Source organism: Platichthys flesus, chromosome 17 (assembly GCF_949316205.1).
Source record: "Platichthys flesus chromosome 17, fPlaFle2.1, whole genome shotgun sequence".
NCBI lineage: Eukaryota > Metazoa > Chordata > Actinopteri > Pleuronectiformes > Pleuronectidae > Platichthys > Platichthys flesus.
Genome location: NC_084961.1, coordinates 14,746,700 through 14,770,839, shown reverse-complemented (window position 1 = coordinate 14,770,839; position 24,140 = coordinate 14,746,700). Strand labels below are relative to the sequence as shown.

At 44.0% G+C, this 24,140-nt stretch overlaps 1 protein-coding gene across 4 annotated transcripts in view; it reads right to left on the bottom strand.

Annotated features, from left to right (window-relative positions):
* Positions 1-1,292: 1,292 nt before the first annotated feature.
* LOC133972864 (growth factor receptor-bound protein 10-like) overlaps positions 1,293-24,140 on the bottom strand; it is a 43,740-nt gene continuing 20,892 nt past the window's right edge. For 2 of the 4 annotated variants that reach the window (XM_062410466.1, XM_062410465.1), the window contains 12 exons: positions 17,366-17,522; positions 14,417-14,532; positions 12,795-12,869; positions 12,279-12,416; positions 11,838-11,948; positions 10,599-10,697; positions 10,351-10,428; positions 8,924-9,040; positions 8,037-8,103; positions 7,611-7,698; positions 7,092-7,185; positions 1,293-6,223 (listed from right to left, as the gene is read on the bottom strand). In XM_062410466.1, coding sequence (XP_062266450.1) covers positions 6,077-6,223; positions 7,092-7,185; positions 7,611-7,698; positions 8,037-8,103; positions 8,924-9,040; positions 10,351-10,428; positions 10,599-10,697; positions 11,838-11,948; positions 12,279-12,416; positions 12,795-12,869; positions 14,417-14,532; positions 17,366-17,522 — 1,287 coding nt within the window. In that variant the 3' untranslated portion in view covers positions 1,293-6,076. Of the gene's footprint in view, positions 6,224-7,091; positions 7,186-7,610; positions 7,699-8,036; positions 8,104-8,923; positions 9,041-10,350; positions 10,429-10,598; positions 10,698-11,837; positions 11,949-12,278; positions 12,417-12,794; positions 12,870-14,416; positions 14,533-17,365; positions 17,523-17,692; positions 18,879-18,909; positions 19,269-24,140 lie in introns of those variants that run through there. The other 2 variants (XM_062410467.1, XM_062410468.1) reach the window with 2 other exon arrangements.

The window sequence follows — 24,140 nt, the reverse complement described above, 5'->3', positions numbered from 1 at the left end:
TCATCCTCACAGCCTCTTAAATCTTTCTCACCGACCTGTACAAAGTGAACCTCAGTAAGTATTCTCTGATGCAGAAGAGGAAATCAGTCAGATACTCATTTTACTTACTTTTCATTTCACCTCTTTGACGTGAAGCGACAGTTTGTTTTAATCAGCATAAAGAACCATTTCACACACTGGAGCGATCACACACTTTCTTCTCTCAAACATGACAAACAACCTAGGTTGAAGGTGTTGAACTTCAGTCCAACTCATCAAAGACTGCTCTCTGTTTTTCAGCTGAAGAGAAAAGGGTCCTTCTGTGGCACATCATCAGACTTTTGAAATGTGACATTTTACATTCTGATTTGGTCACATGAGAACCACGAGGAACTTTCAACTTTTGGGTGATTGTGTCTCTGACACAGTTCAGTGTAGGACAGCAGGTATCTATGGACATGATGGTGTTTGTGTTCTGACGGACACAGTTCAGTGTAGGACAGCAGGTTAACTACATGATCATACATGATGGTGTTTGTATTCTGACCTACACAGTTCAGTGTAGGACATCATGTAAACGACATGATGGTGTTTGTGTTGTGACGGACACAGTTCAGTGTAGGACAGCAGGTAAACTACACGGTGTTTGTGTTCTGACGGAAACAGTTCAGTGTGGGACAAACAGCGGATATATGACCTGTGTGAACTCTAAACACAGCACGAAGCAGCGCGTCAGCACCGCCCAGTGTTCCCAGTGTGAGTGGCGGTTGATGGAAGGAAGGAGCCGAACTAAAGTAAACCACACGACGCTGAGACGTTTGTCTGGAGGGAACATGGCGGCAGGAGGTGGAGGTCATCATCAGGACGGAGGCTGCAGGTGTGAGGCCGCGGTGACGATTCAAATCCTCCCCTCCCGCCGAGCGAGGGTGTGTTTGATTTGCATTATTATTATCAATATAACAACTAATTTTATATTTATTTATGTTTACTCTATTATTATTATTATTAGTAGGAGTAGTAGTATCAGTAGTACTAGTGGTAGTAGTAGGACCAGAAGCAATATTATCAGCATTATTATCATTATTATTATTAGCATTATCACAAATTAATTAGATTTTGATCCATGTTTACTCTGTTATTATTATTATTATTATTAGTAGTACCAGCAGCATTATTATCAGTGGTCTAGCAACCAATACCAGCAGGTGTTGTGTTGTAACGTAGACACACGTAAGGTCTAATGCTCTTACTGAGGAGTGACAGCCTCTGAGAAGAGTGTTTGGAAAGGGCACAATAACACACCAGCAGTCCTATTTTGGTTTATAGCAATGTTGTCTTTAATTCTAATTTCCAATAAACACAGAATATATCAGTCCCTTATTTGTACAAAAATACCTGAACAGGATACAATGTTGATCCAGGAGCCGTACAGACAGAATGAAGCAAAGCACAGTAGGGGATCTGAGAATAAAAAAAAAAAAAAAGATTCGGTTCACTTGCTCTTTTTTTTTTCTTTCCCTGAAATATTTATTTGCCTTCAGCTTATGATGACTCCAACCCCCCAAAATAAAACATAACCGAGTCAGTTTCACTTCCACCTCCACTGTGAGTCAGCTGTGTCGATGGGACCTGTATGTGACGTTGACCTGACACAAGGATTTAGTTCCAGTAGGATTATGTTTCACATTCACAGCTGACTGCAAAAGAACCCAGTGAGTGGATGGACGGAAACTTAGGACTTGTTACTATTCAGAAACAAGAGGCACCTGCTGCAAGAATAGGCTAAGTTAAGAATAATAATAAAAAAAAAAAAACTTTGTTATGCACCTTAAAATCTGAGTACATGGACATATTGAAATGCACAATCCTCTTGAGCTACTGCGTATAATTGTACTATTTGTGATGAAAGTTGTACAAAAGCTGCTAAGAATATCCCCATGGGTTAGGTGTGGGTGTGTGTGCTTTCGATTAAAACCCACTAGTGTGTGTGTGTGTGTTGATTGCCATCATTTACTGGAGTTTTGTCCTGGAAGTAAATGAGTGGAATCAGCCAGACGGAGAGGGGATATTCAAAAGACGTAGTCTGAAAACAAAATGGCATCATTTTATGCTGTCAGAGTGGAGGACTCTGTCAGCCTGTCAGCTTATATGGACAACTGATGTGCAGGAATTTGACACAAGCCAAAAATCCAGTTTGATCTCTTAAAAAAAAACCAAACAGCTTAATTTAATACTGTATATAATGTGGTATATTCTTTTTTTTTTTCATAAAAGGTAATTTTGTGGCAAACCAAAGAAAAAAAAACACAATAATATCAATATACACACAATCAAATAATGGAGAAGAAAAAAAAGGACAAAATATATCATTCTTCATTTTACATGGCGTTATGAGCAAAAGCATAACGCCCCATACATAGTGATCTGTGACCTAGGTACAGTGTTAGATCTACGTCCTCTCCATAGCTTCACATACTTAGAAAACAAATGATACTGTACACTGGTATTGTCATATACTTGTATACTTTACATGTGTATAGGATTGCATTGTAGCACAGTGATTAAAAATGGAGCGGGGAAGAGAGGACAGAGTCTGCCACCCCCCCTCCCCCCCAGCTGACCCTTAGCGATGTGGCTTTGCATCCCTCTCTGACAGACAGGAAAGACTCCTCAGCCGATGACCGGGCATGCTGGGATACCTGCAGATACCTCCTGTCTCCTCTAAATCCACCACTTAACCCGACTGATCATCAACCTTCCGCTTACTGTCTCTAAAAAAAGGCAAGTTTGATAACCAGCAGTTAGCAATCCTGATGAGTGAATGCAACAGTCTGGCTTTCCACACGTACACACACACGCACACACTCACGCACTTATTCACCACAGGGTCATAGCTTACAGGCTGGACACAGGTGGGACGGGGGGGGGGGGGGCGGGGAGGTTCAAGCATTATCCAATCCCTGGAGAGAGTCTGCCCTGGCTGACTACAAAAGGCCGGATTGGCGATACGCAGAGCTAGTGATTCTGGTCAAGTCACGCGATTGGTGGACTCGTGTGGCGGTGGCTTGCGTGTCAATGACAGTACTTAGAGAGTTTAGTTCGCCTGGCAGGGAGTCTGACGGCCTCGTGCTAACCCTGTTCACTGGATCTGGCACAGGATGGAGGGCAGTTGCAGGTGAAAGCAGGAGGGGTGGAGGAGGAGGCTAAGTAGCTGTTATGTCACATGTCTGCAGCTCTTTATTCTGCTGCTAACAGAACAGCAGGAGAGGCCAGAAACAGACAACAGGACGTTAACCACTCTCGAGGATCTTTCATGATGATGTAGCATGTGAAACTGGTTATTCTGACAGCGCAGTCATTTGTTTCTAGAAAAATAAGCCCATTCTGCTGATGTTCATGTTTCATGCCTGCAGGCTGCTTTCAACCAACTCAACTCAGTGCCATTTTTAAATCCTCTGCATGTTGGCTTTAAGATGGAAGTTTTTGTTCAGCAGAGGACCAACTTTTTTAGCTTAAGACGTACAGTTTCTCTCTATCACTTCCTCTCCCAGAATGCTTATAAAAACCTACCAGACAGAGGCCATGTTGTTTTTAGATGGAGCTTGAAGGGCTGCGAATAAGAACTTCTTTAGTGATTTTGAAGTTTTTGATAAATTGGGGAATTGTTTGGTCAATTCTCTGAGTTTCCTAGAAGTCAACATATTCAAATATTAATCATGATCAACAAATCCCTTTTTGCAAGAGGACTTATTGCAGTTTTTTGTCATTTTGCTTCAAATAATAATTACTGATATTAAAAATAGTTGCCACTGTATTTTCTGGCCACATTGAAACATCCCTCATAACGGTGCAGGACTTGCCCTCCCATAAAGGATTTCTCCGTGTGATTGTTCAGAGACAAACTTCCTAACTGTTTGACTCAGAGGGACAGACACCACAACGCAACTTCAACCACTGACACCACCAGACGACCACGCAGCTGCTGGAAAACTAAGTTACACTTTTTGTCAAATATCTGCAGAAATAACACCACCAGACCGGAAAATAGGGCCCGTTGAGATGAGTGTAACTCATACTTTCTTGTTGGGGGTTTGATGATGGGGCCAATGCCACTCTCTGTACACTAAATACTGTATGAAACTACAGTCAGCAGCTGGTTAGCTTATATTGCCTTGGGTAAAACCACAAATTCCTGTTTTTACACTTGGGCTTTTAAACAGATTTAACAAGCTTAACAATATGTTAACCTGTGAGTTTTTAGAGGAACTGGTAGGTGGGTTTTATCACCTGCTGACAGTAGCTTCTTCTCTAGCGAGCCGACATTAGAGTAGTATCCATACCCTTGTTTAACTCTTGGCAAGAAACAGATAAACAGCATTTCCACGAATATGAAACCTCTTCTTTAACGTAACCTTTAACACTCTCGATGTTGTTGAATCTTAAAGTCTTAAATGTGTTACTGTATGTGCATTTTTATACAGATTCCATTTCATACACAAAGTTCACGATTTTCACTTAAGGCGAGTGAAGCTCATTCGACCCTGTCTGGACACCCGGTCGTCTGAGTTCACATTTCAAGTCATTTGTTCAATTCAAGCACAAAAAAAAAGTCATGGGAGTGCTTTTGTTGATTTGTCTTCTCTGGAGTGAGGGAACAGTGGTCAGAATCCGACAGCTCCAACTCATCATTGTCAAATTAGGAGAATTTAAAATGTGCAAGCAGTGAGATCAGAACAGACTTAGGAAAAGAAAATGACATTCAAAGACAAATTCAACAGCATTATTAACTCTTCGATTTAAAAGCTGACTGAAATGGTAGAAGCTGGAGGGTGAACACACTTTTCAGGAGTCTATTGAACAGTCTTCCTCCACCTCCTCACAGTCTTGTAACGGTGCAGCCGTGGTGTAGTCATGTCGGTATAAGACACACGTAGGTCCAAGATGTTCCCAAACCTTTCTGAAAGGCACTGCATAATCAGCCACGACTCTCTTTGCTCCCACGCCACTGTAATCTAATCTGAGCCGGTGGAAATTTACATGCATGCTATTCAGAAGGGCGGGGTGGAGGAGGAAGAGGAGGACGACGAATGGAGAGCAGCCAGCTTCATTTAGCTAGAGAGAACAGCTGTCGTCTGTCCGCCCAGGAGTGCAAAACTAGTTCTGCATTGAATCAACAGTAATTAAACAGCATTAAAATGACATCAAGTAATCAACTCTACAAGAGAGGCTTGTTACAGCCTCCCTGATAAACATTCCTCTGCCCTTTCAGCAAACCCTCGCCACTGCTCTGCTTATCTAGCCTTCAGCCACTTCTCTTTTCTCCTCCGATTTTTTTTGTGAGCTTGCGTGGAGGCGGGGATTGGGGGTTGCACCAGGGTTTTTGGGGATCTTGGGGTAAGACACAGCAGAGAAGCTGCGTCAAGCCTGCTCGAGTTGTGGGTGGGGGGGGCGGGGGGTCAGCTTATCCAGACTGGACTGCACAGGTTGAGAAAACTCTTGGATCGAGTTTGATAAGACCCAGAGAGGTTCCTGTCCATCCCTGATGATTGATGAGGAAGTCAGAGGGTGGTGTTTCCTGCCTGCCTCGGTAGTGAGGGGGGCGAGGGTGGGCAGGAACCACAGCTTATCAGGCCTGGAGGATGGGGGTGGAAGGTTGGGGGACTTTAAAAGGAGGGATCCATCTGAGAGACCCATAGCTGAACAGATCATAGCGGTCCTGTGTTTTCACAATGAAAGGTCTCTCTCAATGGTCAACATTGTATTGACATAAACAAACAAGTCCATGTGATAAAATCGCAGGAGTTGGGCGACTGCCGGGTCCACAATCTGCGACACGTGGACCATCCAAACAGTTCCCATTCAAACATCCAAACAGCGACAAGGCAGAGAAAAGCACGGCACATCTGGGACATCGAACTTGAACCAGCGGCTGAGTTGTTCATATCCCCAAAACTTGACATTAACTTCTCTTTGTCTCCTCGACCTCATTGTGTTGGCGAGGGAGGGGCAGCTGTTTAGGGGGGGGCAGGGTCTCGGGAAGATAGGTGTGCAAAAAAAGGGTGGAGGTGTTTGTGTGAGGGGGGGAGGGGCTGGAGTGTCACAAGGCCACAGTGGTGCAGGGGTGTTTGAGCTTGCAGGGCAGCACTCCTTTGTTGAGCTGGTAGAACTCCACCAGGTGGATCAGATCGGTGAACTTGGTGGCGCTGTCGTCGAGGCTGAAGAACACCTGACCGTCCTCCTCACACTTCAGACCACAGCCAAAAGGAGGAGAGGGGACAATTAAACCACAAACATGTTTATCACTATGAGCTACTCAAAGATCATGTGACATTAAAGGTGGCAGTGAATGGGAATATGTAAAATCCACATCAACAGCCTATTGTCTGAACTGTCAATGCCATACTGCTAGTGTGGCTCTAGGTATGTTGATGAAGGCCTGTTGGTCAGTCCACCACATTGGCTCTGACTGAAATACTAATAGATATATTGCAGTAAAATATTGTTCAGATACCCATTAACCACCCAGGAATAATTTAAGTTTTCATCTGGCATTACAAATAACTATAAAACTAACATCATTTTAGCACTATCATGAACATGTCGGCCTGCTATCGATAGAAGCCGGCCACGTTAAACATTTGTTATCAATGTTGTTCCTAAATACTCTACATACTGTATATTCTCATAGAGCTGCTAGCCTGGCTGTAGACACACATGCTAGAATGGGTCTATTATTTTCTCACTTATTATTGACATTTTCATAAACATTTTCCAGTGTTCAAATGCAGTTGTTGCACCGATGCAGTTTGTCGTCACAGTATTAGAAGTCTCATATCAATTGATTTCTGTATTTCACAAAATAAATGCAGACAGATATGTTGATGATGAAGGAAAACCGAATTGCAGTATCTTAAAAAAGCTCTGGTGAAAACCTTTGAGATCCAGCATTGAAAGCTGAACCCTGTAGATCATGAAATCCAACGTCATTTTATTTGAATGTCCTGTTTAAGAAAAGGAGACTGCAGTGCTGTGATCTGCCTCTGGGCCTCACTCCAGTGGATTTTACCAGCGAGTGTTAAACCTTTCCTGCAGCAATGTGTCATGTGACTGACCGGTAGGATCTGGAAGTGCTTGATCTTCTGGTGGTGGCACAAGGTGAGCACGAATGCTTTGGGATTACTCTGACTGTCCCGTAACAGGAACAACCTGAGACACACACACACACACAACATGAGTGAGAGGTGTTTCAAGTGTTGGGAGAAAGGAATGCTGTTGAAAGTAAGAAACGCTGTACATGACACTGCTCAAATCTATTTCAGTGACTATGGAATTTAAAATGACTGATGATACGCTGCAGCACGAGTGTGACTCTAACAGAACCTTATCTTAATCCGCACGGTGGAGGTAAAATGTGCTGCTGAGACATCAAAAGACGAGTTTAGACTCATATTTGACAGAACTAAGCTTTTTTTGCTCAGCAGCTGCTCAATCTCAAATTTTTAGCATTTTTATTCATATAGTATTTATAAATAATCTTCACTTTCGAACAATTACAGAACCTTTCAGTTCAAGTTCACATGAACATGAATCAGCCTTTAACCTTTTCCCACCCAACATTGCTGTTCTCTTACCCGTCTACTTGGCCTTGATGTATGATCATTCTGTGGGCCTCCTCTCTCATGATGCGACCATGAAACCATACCTGTGTCCTGTGGATCACTGAACACACAGACAAACACCATTCAGAACCAGTACCACAAACATCTGTTTTTATATCTGCGACGGGAACGGATACAATCAGCGTTCACTCCTGGATCAAGTGACTCTGCAGTAGAGACCGGTTTTAAACGGCTCCGACTTCGATCAGCAGTAATTGAAATGTTACACCCAATTGAATGCGCTAATCTGGCAAAACAGGTAGGTGAGGGTGGCTCAGTTTTTGATGCATTTTTGCAGCGCACAAGCAGAACCGGACAAATTCGGGTTAGGGTATTCAGTGTTTATATAACCTGCGGTATGCCTGCTAGCTTAGGTGTAAGTGCTAGAAATGAGAGTACCTGTGCTCAGGGAGGAAGGGTGCAGGGGGCTGGGACTTCCCAGGACATTCATACGCTGGCTCCGTTTCTGTGGGGAGGAATTGACATTTTAAATAACATCATGTAAAAGCAGGATCCCTGACAATAGCTTAACTTTACGGTATCTGTAGGTTCATATATTTTATTACAGCGCATGGTAAATCCACAAAGAGGGAGCAGCTGTGTTCTGCTCTGGCTCTGTGAGCTGTGATCTCAGCGACAGATAAGTGGAGCTGCTGCTCACTTAAGTCTATGAAGAAAAGGGCTGGAGGGGAAATTTAAATGAGTTTAAAATGGTAAACAGCTCATGCAGACCGTTTCCATGAAATTTTACATTTAAAGACAAAAGTGAAAAAAACAGGGATCAAATATGTTGGTAAAACCTAATGTAGCCAAAACCCTCCATTTTGTTGTTGTATTTAATTTAGGACACAAAATCTGGTAAAAGTAGAGCGCCCAACTCAGCCAAGGCCCAACCGACCCCATAAATGCCATCAAGCTGCATCAGACTTCACACACTCATAGATATCAGTTGCCATATCTTGCTAGATAAAGGAAAGTATGGAAATAATCCAGGATCCACCCCCGATCGTATCTATGCCAGAATTTAATGTGGTCTTCCCTGACCCATAACGCATCTTTTTGGTTTCGGGGAAAACCAAACTGTGTAATCTTCCAAACAAACAAAGAGACAGGCATAAAAACATAACCTCCTTGGTGGAGGTATGGTAGTGAGGGTCCTTCACCAAAATGTATTTACATGAAAATTCATTAATATCTTAGTTCATCATGACACATTTGTAGCTTTAATCCATCAAAATTCATGTTCATCCATCCCATAGGCCAAGCTTCACCCCCCTCCTCCTTACCCTCCAGGTCTGTCCCTCCTCCAGGGCGGCACTCTGGGCCTCGACAGGGTTGTCAATGACGCGGCCGGTCCGTCCAGAGAAGTCCATGGCGACCAAGGAGTTCTCAGACACGCTCCGCTGTGAGGGGAGACGTGGCAGGGGTGGGAGGGTGGGGAGAAGGGGGAGGGGGTACACAAGTAGTGTGGTGAAGGGGGGGTAGACAAGGGTCAGAGGTCAAACAAGCCAGACACACTCAGTGGGGCATGACAAATCCTGTCTGCACACAGACCCACTTCAGTCAATCCACAGAATGAGAATGAGAATCGCACTGAGGAAAAGAACAGTTCCCCCTGCTTCCTCTGTGTCTCCTGCTCAAATGATTCAAGGTTTATTTTTCATTAAATCACCGGGCCACAAAGTTGATCAATTTCCTAAATAAAAAAATCTGGACCCCTAAATTTGACCTGTTCCAAGTTAGATGTTTGACGAATTGCACATGATAACCATGACTTTTTTTTTTTTACTCCTTATGAGTCACATATTGTTTTACACAAAAGCAAATGCCCACCATTTAATACAAAAAATTGTAATTAAATAAAATGATTTACTTATGATTGTTTGAACAGATTCTGGTCTATGAGAATGCTGAAAGTTTGTCAAGATTTGTCTTTATAATCTGAAAATTATAATAATTGAATTTAGTGTAAAATTGTGTAAGCAATGCAATATTTCATTGTGAATCCTTTATGTGTCGTGCTGCTGGTTGGAGAAAATAAGAGATTCATAGACATCATCTTTAAGATGTCGAAGTCAATTGATTGATAATAAAATAAGTTTACTCCGGTATGAGTATTTGTGAGTGTTTACCATAATGACCCACAGTAGGGTACCCTTATATAATACTAAGAGCTTAAACAAAACTCCCTCCAAAAGTCTAATGTTTAAAAAGTACAAACTGTTCAGGGTTTCTGGAGATTTGTCACTTATTTTATTTCCAAAGGAGCTTATGAGACTTCACCCCACACCTCATGGTGTGGAGTGATTAGTCTTAGTGTAAAACAGCATACAAATATGTGGGTTTCTGCTGCATGTGCCGAACGTATGTCTGAGCGTTATGTAAATGTTCACCCTCGTAAAAAACTCTGGGATAAGATGTTATGTGTGGGATGTGCTTTTTGTTACAGAGTGCTGTTGTTTAAATGAGCAGCCTGACCTGAATCTTGACCGTAAGCTTTTTTGCTGGAGAACCACTTTGCTCATTCATCATTTGAATAGAAGTTCACTTCAGTTTATAACAAATCCTTCTTCCGCGAAATGCAAAAAATGATCTCTGTTGAGCTGGTTTCCAATGATCCACCATCAGCTGATTAGTGGATCAATGTGGATTGGTCTTGGCAGAGTGGAGGCATTAGAGTGTAAGAGAGTGATGTCAGAGAGTGGATCCTCACCACAGGCGCAGAGAAAGGCAGTAGGTTGGACTTCCTCTGCTGGGGGATGTTGTAGCTCTGATACAGAACTAGCCCGTACTGTGGAGGCAGGAGAGACAACATTAACTCACGCTTCCATGTGCTGACAAATACATTAATGCTGACACTTCAGGAAAAGTTAATTTATTAAGTAAATGCTAGGTCGGATGCCAACTGGCAGCGTTTCTCCGTGTGTGTGACTTGTGGAGTAGTACAAGTAAAGAAAGTACTTTGAGGAGTCTGAAGGCCGTCATCCAGCAGGTCCGGCTCTGCTCCTCCTCTGCACACAGCATCTTCAACTCCTTACAGTCACTCCTCCCTTTACTGGGCTGTCAAACACACACACACACAGAGGGATGTTACAATAATGACACAGACACTGATGTGATATGTGAGCTCTCTGTTGGGTTTTGTTGGCATTTTAGTTTTACTAAGCCACACTGTTATCTTTTGGATCGTCATCGTCATCTGGTTGATACAGTGATACAAAATTAAATGCAGTCGAATGCATCGTAGATAAAACACACAGGATGGCAAGCAACAACAAAAAAACACCAATGAAGTTTTATTTATGACCCCTGTAAATAATTATGGAACCGATCTAGTAATTCCAGACATCTGTCTGTATGTGAATCGCATATCTCAAGAACAGTTCATTTTATGAACTTCACACTTGGCACGTGTATTGTTAAGGGCCAAGGGAAGTGCAGTGTCAAACTTGGTACGATTTGGATACGCGATACATTCAATATTAAAATGTTCAAGCAACAGGCTACACAATATTAGATGTTACACATCTCCTCTTCTAAAGGTTATGGTTAGGTGGTTGACCGTAATGATTACAACCAACCAATCAGCCATGCTCCAAGTGTTTTGTTGTGACAATAAAGTCAGCTCACAATTCTGGATGATACTCAGATGATGCCTATGACAGTAAAAGGTTACTGAATGACATATGATTATAATCTGAATATCACCCCAACTAGCAAAGACTATAAGTCCAACATCACAGCTCACACTTTCTCCCTGCTCCTCCGTCAGTAACAAGGCCAGTAGACACACTGCTCCTTAAAAGCAACCCCTACTGATAAATTAATTAATATCGCCATTGCAACAATCCAGCCAACCCCAGTAGCAAAGTAAAATCCTAAATGCAATCCATTGTGTGTGTGTGTGTGTGTGTGTGTGTGCGTGTGCGTAAGATAGAGGCAAGGGGGTTAGGCAGGCCGAATCCCTGTACCATCCCAGCTTATCCCACTGGGCTTATCCCAGATCAGCAGGTGACACACCACAGATAACTCCTGGAGTGTGACACCGTGTGCTGAGTGTGTGTTTGAACCCCAATGGGTGGTTTTACCTTTTTTACTAAATATCAGATAACAACCCCTCATCCTCTTCTACGAGGATGGATTTGGGAATTCACAGGACTTGTGACTGTTGCAGTTTGTGTATGTGTGTGTGTGTGTTACCTTGATGCAGAACTGGAAGTCTGTGGGGGCATTGTGAAGCTTTCTGCCTGTGATGATGGTGAAGATGTTACTGTCTTCCAGGTCTGACAGCAGCTGCAGATGTCGGGGCTCCTGTTCAGTCAGAGATTGATGTGGGAGAGAGGAGGCCGAGGTTAGCAGAAACAACATGAAGGAATTGATCACAGACTGTCTACAACACAAACACGTTGTGGTTCTGCGCCGAGTTGCCTACACTGCGTATGACAGAAGTTGAGCAAAGCAGGAGCCAATGAAATTGTGTTCAAACACTTAAGAGCAGGCGCTAGCCAATTGTACTAATTCAAGCGGAGACAGTCAGCTGGTGTGTGTTCATCTGGTTGTGGATTTTTTTCCCAAGTCTACTTATCTTTAGCTCTGTATTGAAAGTGAATGTTCAGAATCAGTGCAGCAGTAATTTATCACCTTGGATGTTCCTTTAGTAGAATAGTAGAGACCCGAGCGTCGCAGGAACATGTAGAGCTTCTTCCAGGACTTGCGTCCAGGCTCCTTTAAGTGCAGATAGCCCTGGATCTCTGGACAGCTGCTGGAGTTCAGAAAGTTCTGGGGAAAAAAACACCCAACGGCATGTATTGAGAACATGGCTGCAGGTGGAGTGAATGAAATCAAATGTTTGTGTTGTTCATGCCATTACTGTCTTTAACTCCTGGGTTTAAAAGCAATAATATCAAGATATCTCAGTAGAATAATGAGGTACGTCCAGATTAGGCATTTAGTTTTGATGATTAAGGTTAGGGCAAGTGAATACATTAATCCAATGGGTGTCCTCACTAAGAGAGAAGTGTGTGTGTGTGTGTGTGCCATATGCGTGTGCGTGTGTGCATTTTTGGATTACAAGACTTTGGGGTTAGGTAATGAATCAAGTCTGTTAGAGATGTACGGTGTGCAAGTGTGTGTCTTTTCACTTAGTCATTGCCTCACCTGTAAGAGCTGTGACTGAGGGATTGTGCCATCGGACTCCTGACACCAAGCCACCATCTGCTCTGGAAAAAAGTTCTGGATGGAAAAGCACACAGAGAGGCCGACGGTGAGCGAGAGTTAGAGCGAGAGAGAGATCGACAGAGAGGGGACACTAAAGAACTTTTGCATATGCAGAGTGGGGAAGTGTGTCTCTATAAAGAGTGTGTGTGTGTGTGTGTGTGTGTGTGTGTGTGTGTGTGTGTGTGTGTGTGTGTGTGTGTGTGTGTGTGTGTGTGTGTGTGTGTGTGTGTGTGTGTGTGTGTGTGTGTGTGTGTGTGTGTGTGTGTGTGTGTGTGTGTGTGTGTGTGTGTGTGTGTGTGTGTGTGTGTTTGTGTGTGTGTGTGTGTGTGTGTGTGTGTATTTGATGAGCACATGAGGACTCAGCAGCAAAGTGGTGGGGGAGAGAGAGAGAGAGAGAGGGCACTCCAGCCTGGGAGTGGATGCAGTATGATCTCACCCACTGATGTAATCCCCTTCAGCCAGCAGCGCTACTCTTAGCGTGATTGACAGGCCGTGGCCAGCACTCTGGTGTTCTACTGTACTCATTACCACAGAGCTGAGGTCACCTGCTGGCTCTGACACACACCTAAATCACCACGGCAATAATGTCCCTGTATAAGCAGCCAGCGCATAACAGCAGAGCCCCACGCTGACTCCACATCAGCAGAAGATGCCACGCAATCTGGCTGCCTCAGACGCTGGCTCTCAGAGGCAGGTCTGTGTCCTTAAAACGATGAACAGCTTTGCATTTTATATTGTAGCTCACCATCGCACCCAGAGAGAGTCAGACTGAGTGTAAAAATAGACTGAGCCACAGCTCGTACATCTGCAGATGGAAGATAGGAACTGTGACCAGAGAAGACCCAAAAATATTGAGAAATGGCACAAAGAGAGCTTTGTGTACAAAGTTAGAATGATGTGGGCTCTTACATAATATAACTAGCAATGAGTCTTGAAGAGGCATACAAAATGTATTTGCTATAGAATTGATCTGTGTACCACAAATGTACTGTATGGATGTCAAGTTCCGTGCAGACATTCATGGTCCCAAGAGGTTGGGTCCTGACTCTGGTGATCTCTGCTTTAAAACTAGACGTCAACATTTGTGGTCTAGAATGAAAGGTTTCAATGGCAGAATTGCTGTGGTATTTGTGGATCACGTTCATGTATCTTCCTGGGTGATATGAGACATTTTTCATTAAAGCTAGATTTGATAATACAGGAAAATCCAGCAACAGGCTACACTTAAAAAGAACTGCGGACTATCATCTCTACTTCAGCGGTGTATGTCTCTCCAGCTGAAGACTCTTTGTTTATTGATGGCTATCAGAGCAATGAGAGGATTTCAACAAATTTGATCAAATGTCTTTCAGAAACAAATGAGCTACCCTACCTTTTAAGTGGCAATTTATTTAAGGCATTTTCATCAGCATCAACTTTATGTAGAGCACCATTAGTAGCTCCAATTAAAAAAATATATCAAGGCTGTGTGTGTGTGTGTGTGTGTGGGTGTGTGTGTGCGTTTGCGTGTGCGAGTCAAACTGACAAAGTCACTGGTCATTTGAAGGATGTGCGAGACTCACCAGAGGGTTCCTGAAGAATTCATATTTGGCATAGTTTTTCCTGAAGAGGAATTTACTGTCGCTGGTCATGGAGGCTTGAACCTGAACCACCAGCTCATGGTCTTCCAGACACCTTTCTGTATGACGACACATACACACAGACAGTTAGTCACCTGAGCTCTGTCGCCTTTGAGCTGCCCTCAAGGATAGAGTTAGTGTACATGCATATATATATATATATATATAAGGTGTAACGATACAAAATAGTCATGGTACCTCAGTTTTGAGATCACGGTTCAGTACATACCGGAGTTATGACGTTAGGGTTCTGTATGCACCTAAGTTTTGAGGTCACATTTTGGTACTTACCTTAGCTTAGGTAGCTACTTTAGTTTTGATGTCAACGTTAGGTAGCTACTTTAGTTTTGATGTCAACATTAGGTACAGTACGTTTCTTAGTTTTTAGGTCAATGCTAGTTATGTTCTGCACCTCAGTTTCTAGGTCACGGTTTGAGGTCACGATTAGGTACCTACTTTAGTTTTGAGGTCACAATAGGGTACGTACCTAAGTTTTTTGGTCACGATTATTTTATTTCCTTTCTCTTCATTTGTCTGTTCAGTTTGTAATACTGAAAGCGTATTTTGAAATGTCCTCGTCACAATGGGAGCTTGTCTACTATAAACTGTTTTGATCAGTTTCCTCAGAGAGGAGAGAACAACAACTATTCGTTGTGTCAAAACATGAAATTGCAATGAAGATCTGTTTAAACTGAACAGATACATTTGCGTGCTATGAGTGGAAATGGGTACAACTTGGAAATGATTTGTGCTTTGAATCTTGTGATAGGGAAATATAGAGTTTGCTGCCTTTTCTTAGTCTCATCGCAGAGTCCCAGTTAGCAGTACATGCATTAAATGCATAATGATTGAAATTAAGGATAACCAAGTGCTTTATTGAAAATAGATATAAGATGATTATCGTAGTTGTCCTTTAAAAACAATTAGTAACTTGAGGGTGTAGTTTCACCGACTTCTTTATTTTCCACAACATCAGTGGTTAAACAATGACACAGCAAGAAAAAGTCGCCTGTTACTAGGAGACGAGAGAGAGTAGCAGGTTAAATGAGGAGGGGCTGTGAAAAGAAGCACTGTGAATCGGGCGGGGGTGGTGGTGGGGGGGGGGGGGGGCTCATTGCAGGAAGATGATGTCATGTATTAAGGCTGATTGCTTAGAGCAGCGAAGCCATAAGCAAAGTACAAGCCACAGACAAACACACAACCACACATTAAGAGCTCACACAGACCTAACCTGCTTATAATGCACCACAGAGGCCCGCTCACTTTCTGTGTGTCTGTGTGAGTGTGCATGTGTGTGTGTGTGTTATACTCTTTCTTGAAATTGAGGACATATAATCTCAGTGAGGCCGATTAGTAATTGATAATGACAGGATGTTCCAGTTCTGCAGACACACAAAATGATAGCGAGCAGGATTTAGCACTAATTCGCCCTTCCAAATGAACTCACGTAGTCTTGCTATTCGGAGGCAAAGCACACCCATACGCACATTTTGGAGTGTTGACAATATTTTGACTAAAACTAAAAGTATCCTCTCTGTATTTAGTGGTGGAAGTGTCTGGGCTCTGTGTGTGTGTGTGTGTGTGTGTGTGTGTGTGTGTGTGTGTGTGTGTGTGTGTGTGTGTGTGTGTGTGTGTGTGTGTGTGTGTGTGTGTGTGTGTGTGTGTGTGTGTGTGTGTGTGTGTGTGTGTGTGTGTGTGTGTGTGTGTGTGTGTGTGTGTGTGTGTGTGTGTGTGTGTGTGTGTGTGTGTGTGTGTGTGTGTGTGCGTGCGCGCATGCTGGCTGCAATCAGGGGAATTTCCTGTGGAGAGTTGAGGAGAGATTGATTGGCTGGCAAGTCTAGGGGCTCGTCCGACGGAGAGTCACCATTGGTTCCTTGCTGCTCTGGTATGACGCTTTAGTCCAGACCTCTCTGCTACCCCCCTCCCTCCTTCCTTCTCTCCTCTCTTTCTCCATCTCTCTCTCGCACTCCCTCTCTTTTCCCTCCCTCCCTCTCCTCACCTCACATTCCATCTCTCCGATGCACTTTTTTCCAGAAAGGCAGATCAAGCAGCAAATCACAAAGTGATCCTTTGACTCTAAAAATACAACTCAGCTGTAGGAAAGCCTCACAGATAATAAAGATCCGGAGAAAAATAGAGCCCCAATAAGAGGCACGGCAAAAGTAAAGAGGCGAAGCACAATACTTTTTTTTTCTTCCTTTTTTCCAAAGTGACTTATTCAGAAAGAAACAGGCATGTGAGCAGAACATGGAAAATAATTAATCCTATGACCAGCACACCTCCCTCCCCGAACAGTATAGAAAGCATAAAAGCACTTGTGCCATGCTCAAATGAACATACACACTGAGGGTACACACAAGAGAGTATCCCCACCCATGCAGAGACCCACAAAAGGGGTATATAGACACAGACACACACACATACAAGACTGAAACACACCTGCAGAAAACCCCCAATAAAGATACTCCTAAATATTCAGCCAAACATACTGGGATATAACTAATTTGACCGAGCTTTTAGCTTCCACTTCCAAAAGGCTGATGGAAAAAGGGGATAAAATATGTGTGTTCTTCAGGAAAATAAGACTGATATTGTGACCGATTCAGCGTGACTTGAAGTTACCCTGCTGCCTAACCCCAACATCATCACATCACACCTGGACGCATGTACATTACATTACACGTCATTTAGCTGACGCTTTTGTCCAAAGCGACTTACATTTTTAGAACACTCAGCCTTTATGAGGGGCCATTTTAGGGGTTTAGTATCTTGCCAAGGACACTTAGGCATGCAGATGGGAAAGAGTGGGATTCGAACCGGCAACCTTCTTGTTGCTCTATCCCCTAGGCCTCGCTCTCCCCCACACGCAAACACACAGACAGGCATCGTTACCAAGGCCAAGGATGGGGTGGTGCTCCACCAGCGTCCAGGCGTTGTCGTCCAGACAGTGGCTCTTGTAAACCAGGAGCTGGCAGACGTCTCTGGCCGTCATGTCCACCGGGATCTCCACGACTTTTCCGGCACCATCTTCGCTCCACACCTTCACTATCTAAAAACACAGGAGTAATGATGGCAATGTGAAGATAAAGCTGCAAAGGTAATCTTTTGAAAGAAAAAAGCCTTGTAACAATGAGAAGGCGTGACCGGTCCCGAGTTGCTTTCGGGAATTTGAATGGGTAGAGAAAATGAAGAATGGAGCAGATCTAGAGTTACATTTACCTCCATCACCAGGTGCTTTGTCAAGTCCACACTTAAAAACTCCTCTTTACTTTGCTCTGTCATCCAACATGGGGAAGTGCTTAAAAAAAAAGTAAGGCTGACGTCCAGGATGGGTCGACGGCTGCACTCTCAGCTCTAGCCTTTTGTCCACAGTGCAACCAAACTTACTCACACGCACATCCACGAATACGCATGTAACATTGCTTGCGGACAACCCACAATGACACGTTTTTTTTTGTCACATGCAGGCATAATCACCGTGAGGAAAGTAGAAACCACACATTCACACTTGGACATTGAAATAACACAGTGGATTTAGACATGTTGCGTTTTGTCACTAAAAATATCCCGACTGGGAACAGGCGACGAGTGCAGTTCAAAGACGGAGCAACTTCCATTATTGCGCCATTTTGAACCATTTTAAGGCCAAGTGCCCAAAGCAACATTTGAGACGGGAACAATTTTGCCTTTTCACAGTGTGCTGCTGCACAGATAACCACAGACCAGCTGCTTCACACCACTGTAAGAGCAGATTCACAAACACCATAGTTAGCTCGCTCTCACATGCAGCATAATATGCAACCACACAAATAAATATGAGAAAACGAACACCGGAAAGTGGCCGCAAACCACAAGGACGACTGCACTTCTATTCCATATATAGAGACACATTGTATGTGCATGTATGTTTTTCTGTGTGCTCTCACACCGCCATGTACTTAACATCTTCTGTCCACAGCAGGGATTCTGCTGCTCCGCACTTTACACTAAACCACCAAAAACTAAACGAGACACGAAGCTGGTGTTTGGCGAGGGCCCGGAAGGATGGACAGAAGTAAAATTAAGTTAAACAATGGCACCAAAAAAATCGAAACACGCAAGACACATCAACAACGCTAGTCGCCTAGGCTATGGCACAAAACCGCAGAAGCACAAGCGGGCCGACCCGAAGACAGAGGGACTCTGAATGCAACAAGAAACAACGTCACATTGCTCGCTACCCCTGCAAAGCCAGAAGACTCCCTCTCCTCTTCCAACACGCCCCCGTGACAAAAAAAAGTAAATTCATGGCGCATGAGCTTTGTTTGAGAAAAGTTTCATAAACATCACATACGGGAAAATGCAAAGGTCCTCAACGTTGCAAACTGGTAACCACACACACATCTACACACACGCACAGATACCAAGAAAAAAAAAACGCACGCACAGCCTCTTACCTCCACAGCCTGAAAGAGGCAACAGTCTGGAGAGCAGGATGGCATTTTCACACTGAGACGCTCTCCAGTGACACAGTGAGACAGAGCGAGGGAGAGAGGGGAGGGAAGGGAGGGAGGGAAGGAAGTCAGGAAGAGAGGGAGAGAGAGAGGGAGGGACAGATCGGCAAGGAGAATGCAAGAGAGGGGAGAGGGGGGAGGAGGGAGGAAGTGACAGAGGAAGGACAAGAGCAAAAGAGAGACAGATTGAGGGAGAGAGAGACAGACAGAGCGAAAAAGAGAGACAGCGCTGCCCCTTCTTCCTTTGCCGGGCAGCATAAAGGTTGAGCTGCGAGGAGTGGTGAGCCGCCGCCGCCGCCGCCGCTCCTCCCCCACCTCCCCTCCTTCTCCTCCTCACACTGGATTAACCCAGTGTGGGATTTTTGAAAACGGTGAGCTGCTACCTGTCACGTACTTTGCACTCTTTATCTTCCAGGTTGCGTTCAAATCCTCTCATCCTTCCAAAAAAAATTGCAAGGTCAAATTTCTTCTACTAACGGCGCCACAGAAAAAGTAATAGTCCCTCTCCCTAAAACACGCCCACTCACACACACACGGATGGAAAAGAACGAGCTCAAACTACAAAGCCAAACACTGAACACACACATACTCGCACGCACACACACACACACACCTTATTCTTATGCATCCACTGACATTTTCTTTGAGCCGCTTGACGGTTTCAATTTCTACCCTCTCCCTCCCGCTTATCCTCCTCCTCTTCCTCTTTCTCCTCCTCCTCAGCTGTATGTGAAATACTATGAGAGAGTGTTAGGACCAGAGCAACATGTGTAACGCACACTGATGGCTTCTAGGTTCCCAAAAAGGAGGCAGTTGAAAGTCTTCGCAACAAAAAAAAACAAAGAAAGAGAGAAAATGGTGTGGTGATTTGATCTGGAGCTGTGTGGATCACGTGTCGGGCGTTTGGGCTTTGCTGAGGGGGTCAAGGGAGGGGTAGGGAGGGAGGGAGGAAGGTAGGGATAGGGGGGGAGGTGGTTGCTCAGCAAATCTGCCCAGCCTCGGGAGAGGTAGACACAGAGAGAGAGAGAGAGATAGATAAAGGAAGAGGAGGGAGGGGGGAGAGGAATGGAGAAAGAGAAAAGAGGGAGAGCTATGGAGGAATGTCAGTAATGCAATACTGAGTCATAATCAGGCTCATGTGTAGCGTGCAGGCCAACCCAGCTGGCCCCTAATACAATGTGCATGAGAACTGTGAGCCACACACACACACACACACACACACACACACTCAAAAGAGGAAGACAAAATGTAAACTCTGACAATCAGCTCCAGCAGTTTTTTTTTTTTTTGACAATGCTGTTTGAATTTTTCCTGCAGTCTCAGGCGGCACTTTTGCAGCCATCTGGGGAGCACCGGCTCTTATTGAGTGTGTTTACTTGTGTGTTCGTGTGTTTATGCGTATAATGCATGTTCTGGTACGTGATGAGCACATGTGAAAGAATGGCTGGCTATACATCAAGAGATACCTAGCTCACATTGTGTTCATGTAACTTTTCAACAACTGTTTCTGGACCCTAAAAGTTATACACCCATTTGAATGATGAAATTGAACGCATCTCTGTGTATTTATCCCCCTCCCCTACTTCCCTCTAACAGAGGAGGGTGAGTGGTGGAAAAGTACAGTCCCCAAACAAACACACAGTTGTAGCATATTGGATTGAAGGGTCATGGACAGACACCTGCATGTATACATGTGTTTGTATATACAAACACACACACATATACACACACACAGGCAGAGTTTGTACAGGGTCAGAGGTCAAACACAATAATCTGCGCCGGGGTCAGGCCCACTTGACCAAGAGGTTTATGGGCCCCTAAACCTATCAGGCTATATGCTAACACACACACACACACACTCGTAAGTATACCATCTAACATACACATACACACAAGGGATCTGGTTGTTTTAAGCCAGAGCAGATCTCTTCCAGTCGGCCCGCAGATTGTAAAAGCAAACGTTGATTCATTCACACTATGGGGGGGGGGCAGGTTAGACTTATGCAATTTTCAGATCTGTTTAGCTTTCAAATGACCCCTAACACATGTGCCACTACATTTACTAGCTAGCCATTAGCAATTGTGTCTCTATTCAGGAGTTGCATACTTCGAATGCTGCATTTGAAACCAACAGGTGGAGCCTTTCATGCTTTGTGCTTCAGTGACGTAACGGTTTCTCAAAGAGATAATGGCGCCGGCAAGCACGGGATGTCCAATGCTTGAGTGTCACCACTGAACAGCTAACGGTACACATGGTAAAAGCCAAGGGCCATTAAAACTTTCTCCAACTTCAGCTCTGTTGCTAGGCGACAGCATAAGGGCGGGGCAAGCTGGAGACGCCAATCATGAAAAATCCTCTGTAGGCCAGACCGTCTCATTCCGGTTCAGCCTTTGCGGTCTACGAAGCCTACGAAGGACGCAACCCCAGAATTGAGGCACAGCTTTTGTCTGCTGTTCTGTGCCGAGTCAGGGGCACACGGTGCACACCAAAAACCTCAGGGGTGACGATTCCCTCTGTTGTCAAAGTCTGTTATTTATTCCTGATCCTCTAACTCAGCAGACTCTCCAATGAAAAATTCCATATGAACATGGGCCTACAGAACTGACAATATGCATAATATATGCCTTGTTGGACATATCAGTATATTCGGAGTGAGCATCCATACAGGAATGTGCCAAGTGCTTCTGTGTGAAGATCAGGTTCAAAGCAGTATCGCAGGCTGTGTAACTCCAGGGCGGGCCTGCTTTGCAGAACTGATGTATCCTCTTTACGTGGGGGCACACAGATTCTGTATCCAGCTGTGATGCCCGCTGAGCAAAGGGGAGTGTTTTCACAGCTGCTTCCTCAGGGTTTGCAGCGGCTCTCTGGTGGCACTTGCCACATGATTCTCTCCTGTTTGATGAGAAATTCACACAACTTCTCAAAGGACTGGTAGTTGTTCCGAACAACCCTTCTGTGCTACATCTTCCCCTTCATTATTGTGCCCTCAATCCTCATTCACATGCAGAGATTCCATAAGTGCGGACTCTCTAGTTGCTACCTCATTTGAGAATAGCACACAGATCTATGTGGACTATTGGTCACATAAGTCCTTCTTCTTGTTTTTACTGATTAGTTTGGATCTTATGATGTCACTTGTTGAAGGTGATTCTCCATAAACATTTTTTCTTTTTTATCTTGTTCCCCATCAATGATGAGGTTGTCTGTCAATTCCTGATTAGTCCTCCGATTAGGGCTGATGTGAAAGAAGCATAGATTTGTGTATTGTGTTAGCATTTTCAAGAATGTGAATGCTGATTGATGCATGTTGTATGTGTTTGTTGGGATGATGTATTCACAGTGTAGTACTTTGTATTTTTAGGTTTTTATGAATTCGTCTTATGGTGAAACCAAAGGCAAATTTCCACATTACCCTGCAGTTAATATCATACAAGCTTCTACAGATCTCCTAATGATGGCTGGCTGTCTGGCAGAGGCTGCTCCAGTAGACTAACGCACCCATATCTAATGTCAGCATTTGAATGCTGGTTGCTGGTGACTTCCCACCCTGGTCTATTACAGTATCAGTCCTCTTTCATGTCTGTGAGTGGTTCAGGTTTCAGGCCAGACAGAGCTGATTAGCTCTGCAGACAGGCCAAACTCAATTTCACCTCTCTGGAGCGCCACCACAAAGCCTCACTGAGTGGCCCACCTCCCCACCTTCCCACGACCCAACACTGACACGCCACTGTCCCACACACACAAACACACAGATAAACATGTACACACATTCAGACAAAGTCCCAACGGCCGACTGCCTGACACAGAGCAGTCACTTCTAGGAATCTCCTCATGTTTAAACATCACTCGTAGGCTTGATAAAATGAGGTCATGCAGGCATGGAGAAATCAAGTCCATCAAAAATTGTGATGAGCCAGATCCCAAACAAATTAAAATCAAATTGTTTTGGCAGAGAAGTTTACACAGTGATATATCTCAACGTGCAAAGATCCTATCCACACATCTCTATCCTATGGGAAACGATGATGTCACAGCTTACTTCCTGCATACACACTGATAGATATATAGTGTAATGAACATGCGCCAGAAACAACAACAAGTATACACTGATTTCTCTATGTCTGGTTAGCACTGCTAGGTTTTCTTACGAGCAGCTAAATATGGCATCACTGCACCAGATTACCATCGTTCAGGCATATGCCTCACCAGATATTACTTAAGCCTCACTGATCGCCACCTATTTTCGATTTTTCTTTTTTAAACGGAGGGACAACGTATCAGTTAAAAAGTAGTGTTGACACGGCATAAGAAGCACAACAATTCGTCTTTTAAAATCTGACAGTCCCTCTCAGACACATTTGATGATCTCTGCAAACAGAAGGGATCTGCATGAATATGTGCATACAGAGCGGTGACCTGAGCTCCGATCACATGTGGTCACTGTAAACACATGGAGTACAACGGCAGGTGTGAACTGACCTCCAACTTCAGATCAGATCACCCCAGACAAGTGCCCCCCCTCCCTCCTGTGTGTCTCCACCAGTGATCTCAGGAAGACTATTTATTTAACTGACATTTCAGATTTGTTTCCAATGAGATATTCAGTGAACACAATGACGTTGCTTCTGTGAATGTTGCTGCTGTGTCAAACAAGCAAATCCTCCCTGGGAAATTACAAGCTTGCGTCATCACATAGCCACGGCATGAAAACCATTTATCGCATGGCAGCAATTCAAAAGTCTTGTAAATCTTCATAACAAACACACAAGCACGCACACACTAAGTCGTTTACTCAGAGACTTGTGCTTCTCTGCTTTTGGGGATTCTTCCCAGGTAAGAGATTACATTTAATTCTACAGTAAAGTACCTTGATCTGAGTGAGGAAGAACTGCAATACAACTGTCTGCCTAACAATGGAGCTTACATATCCATGACATTATAAGCTTACAATGTTGAACAGGCTTTCTCTGCCACACAAACTTACATGTACCTGATCTGATTGCAGTGGGTCAGCAGACCATAGCGTGCAGAAGCACATCAGCTGACCGCAGATAAGGGGGAGGAGGTGGGAGTCCTTAACCCAGAGTGCTCATTGCCTGAGTGTTAAGTTAGTTTTTAAGACACTGCTGCAGAACATCATGTCTTATTTTGCTACAAGGCTGAATTATAAGCA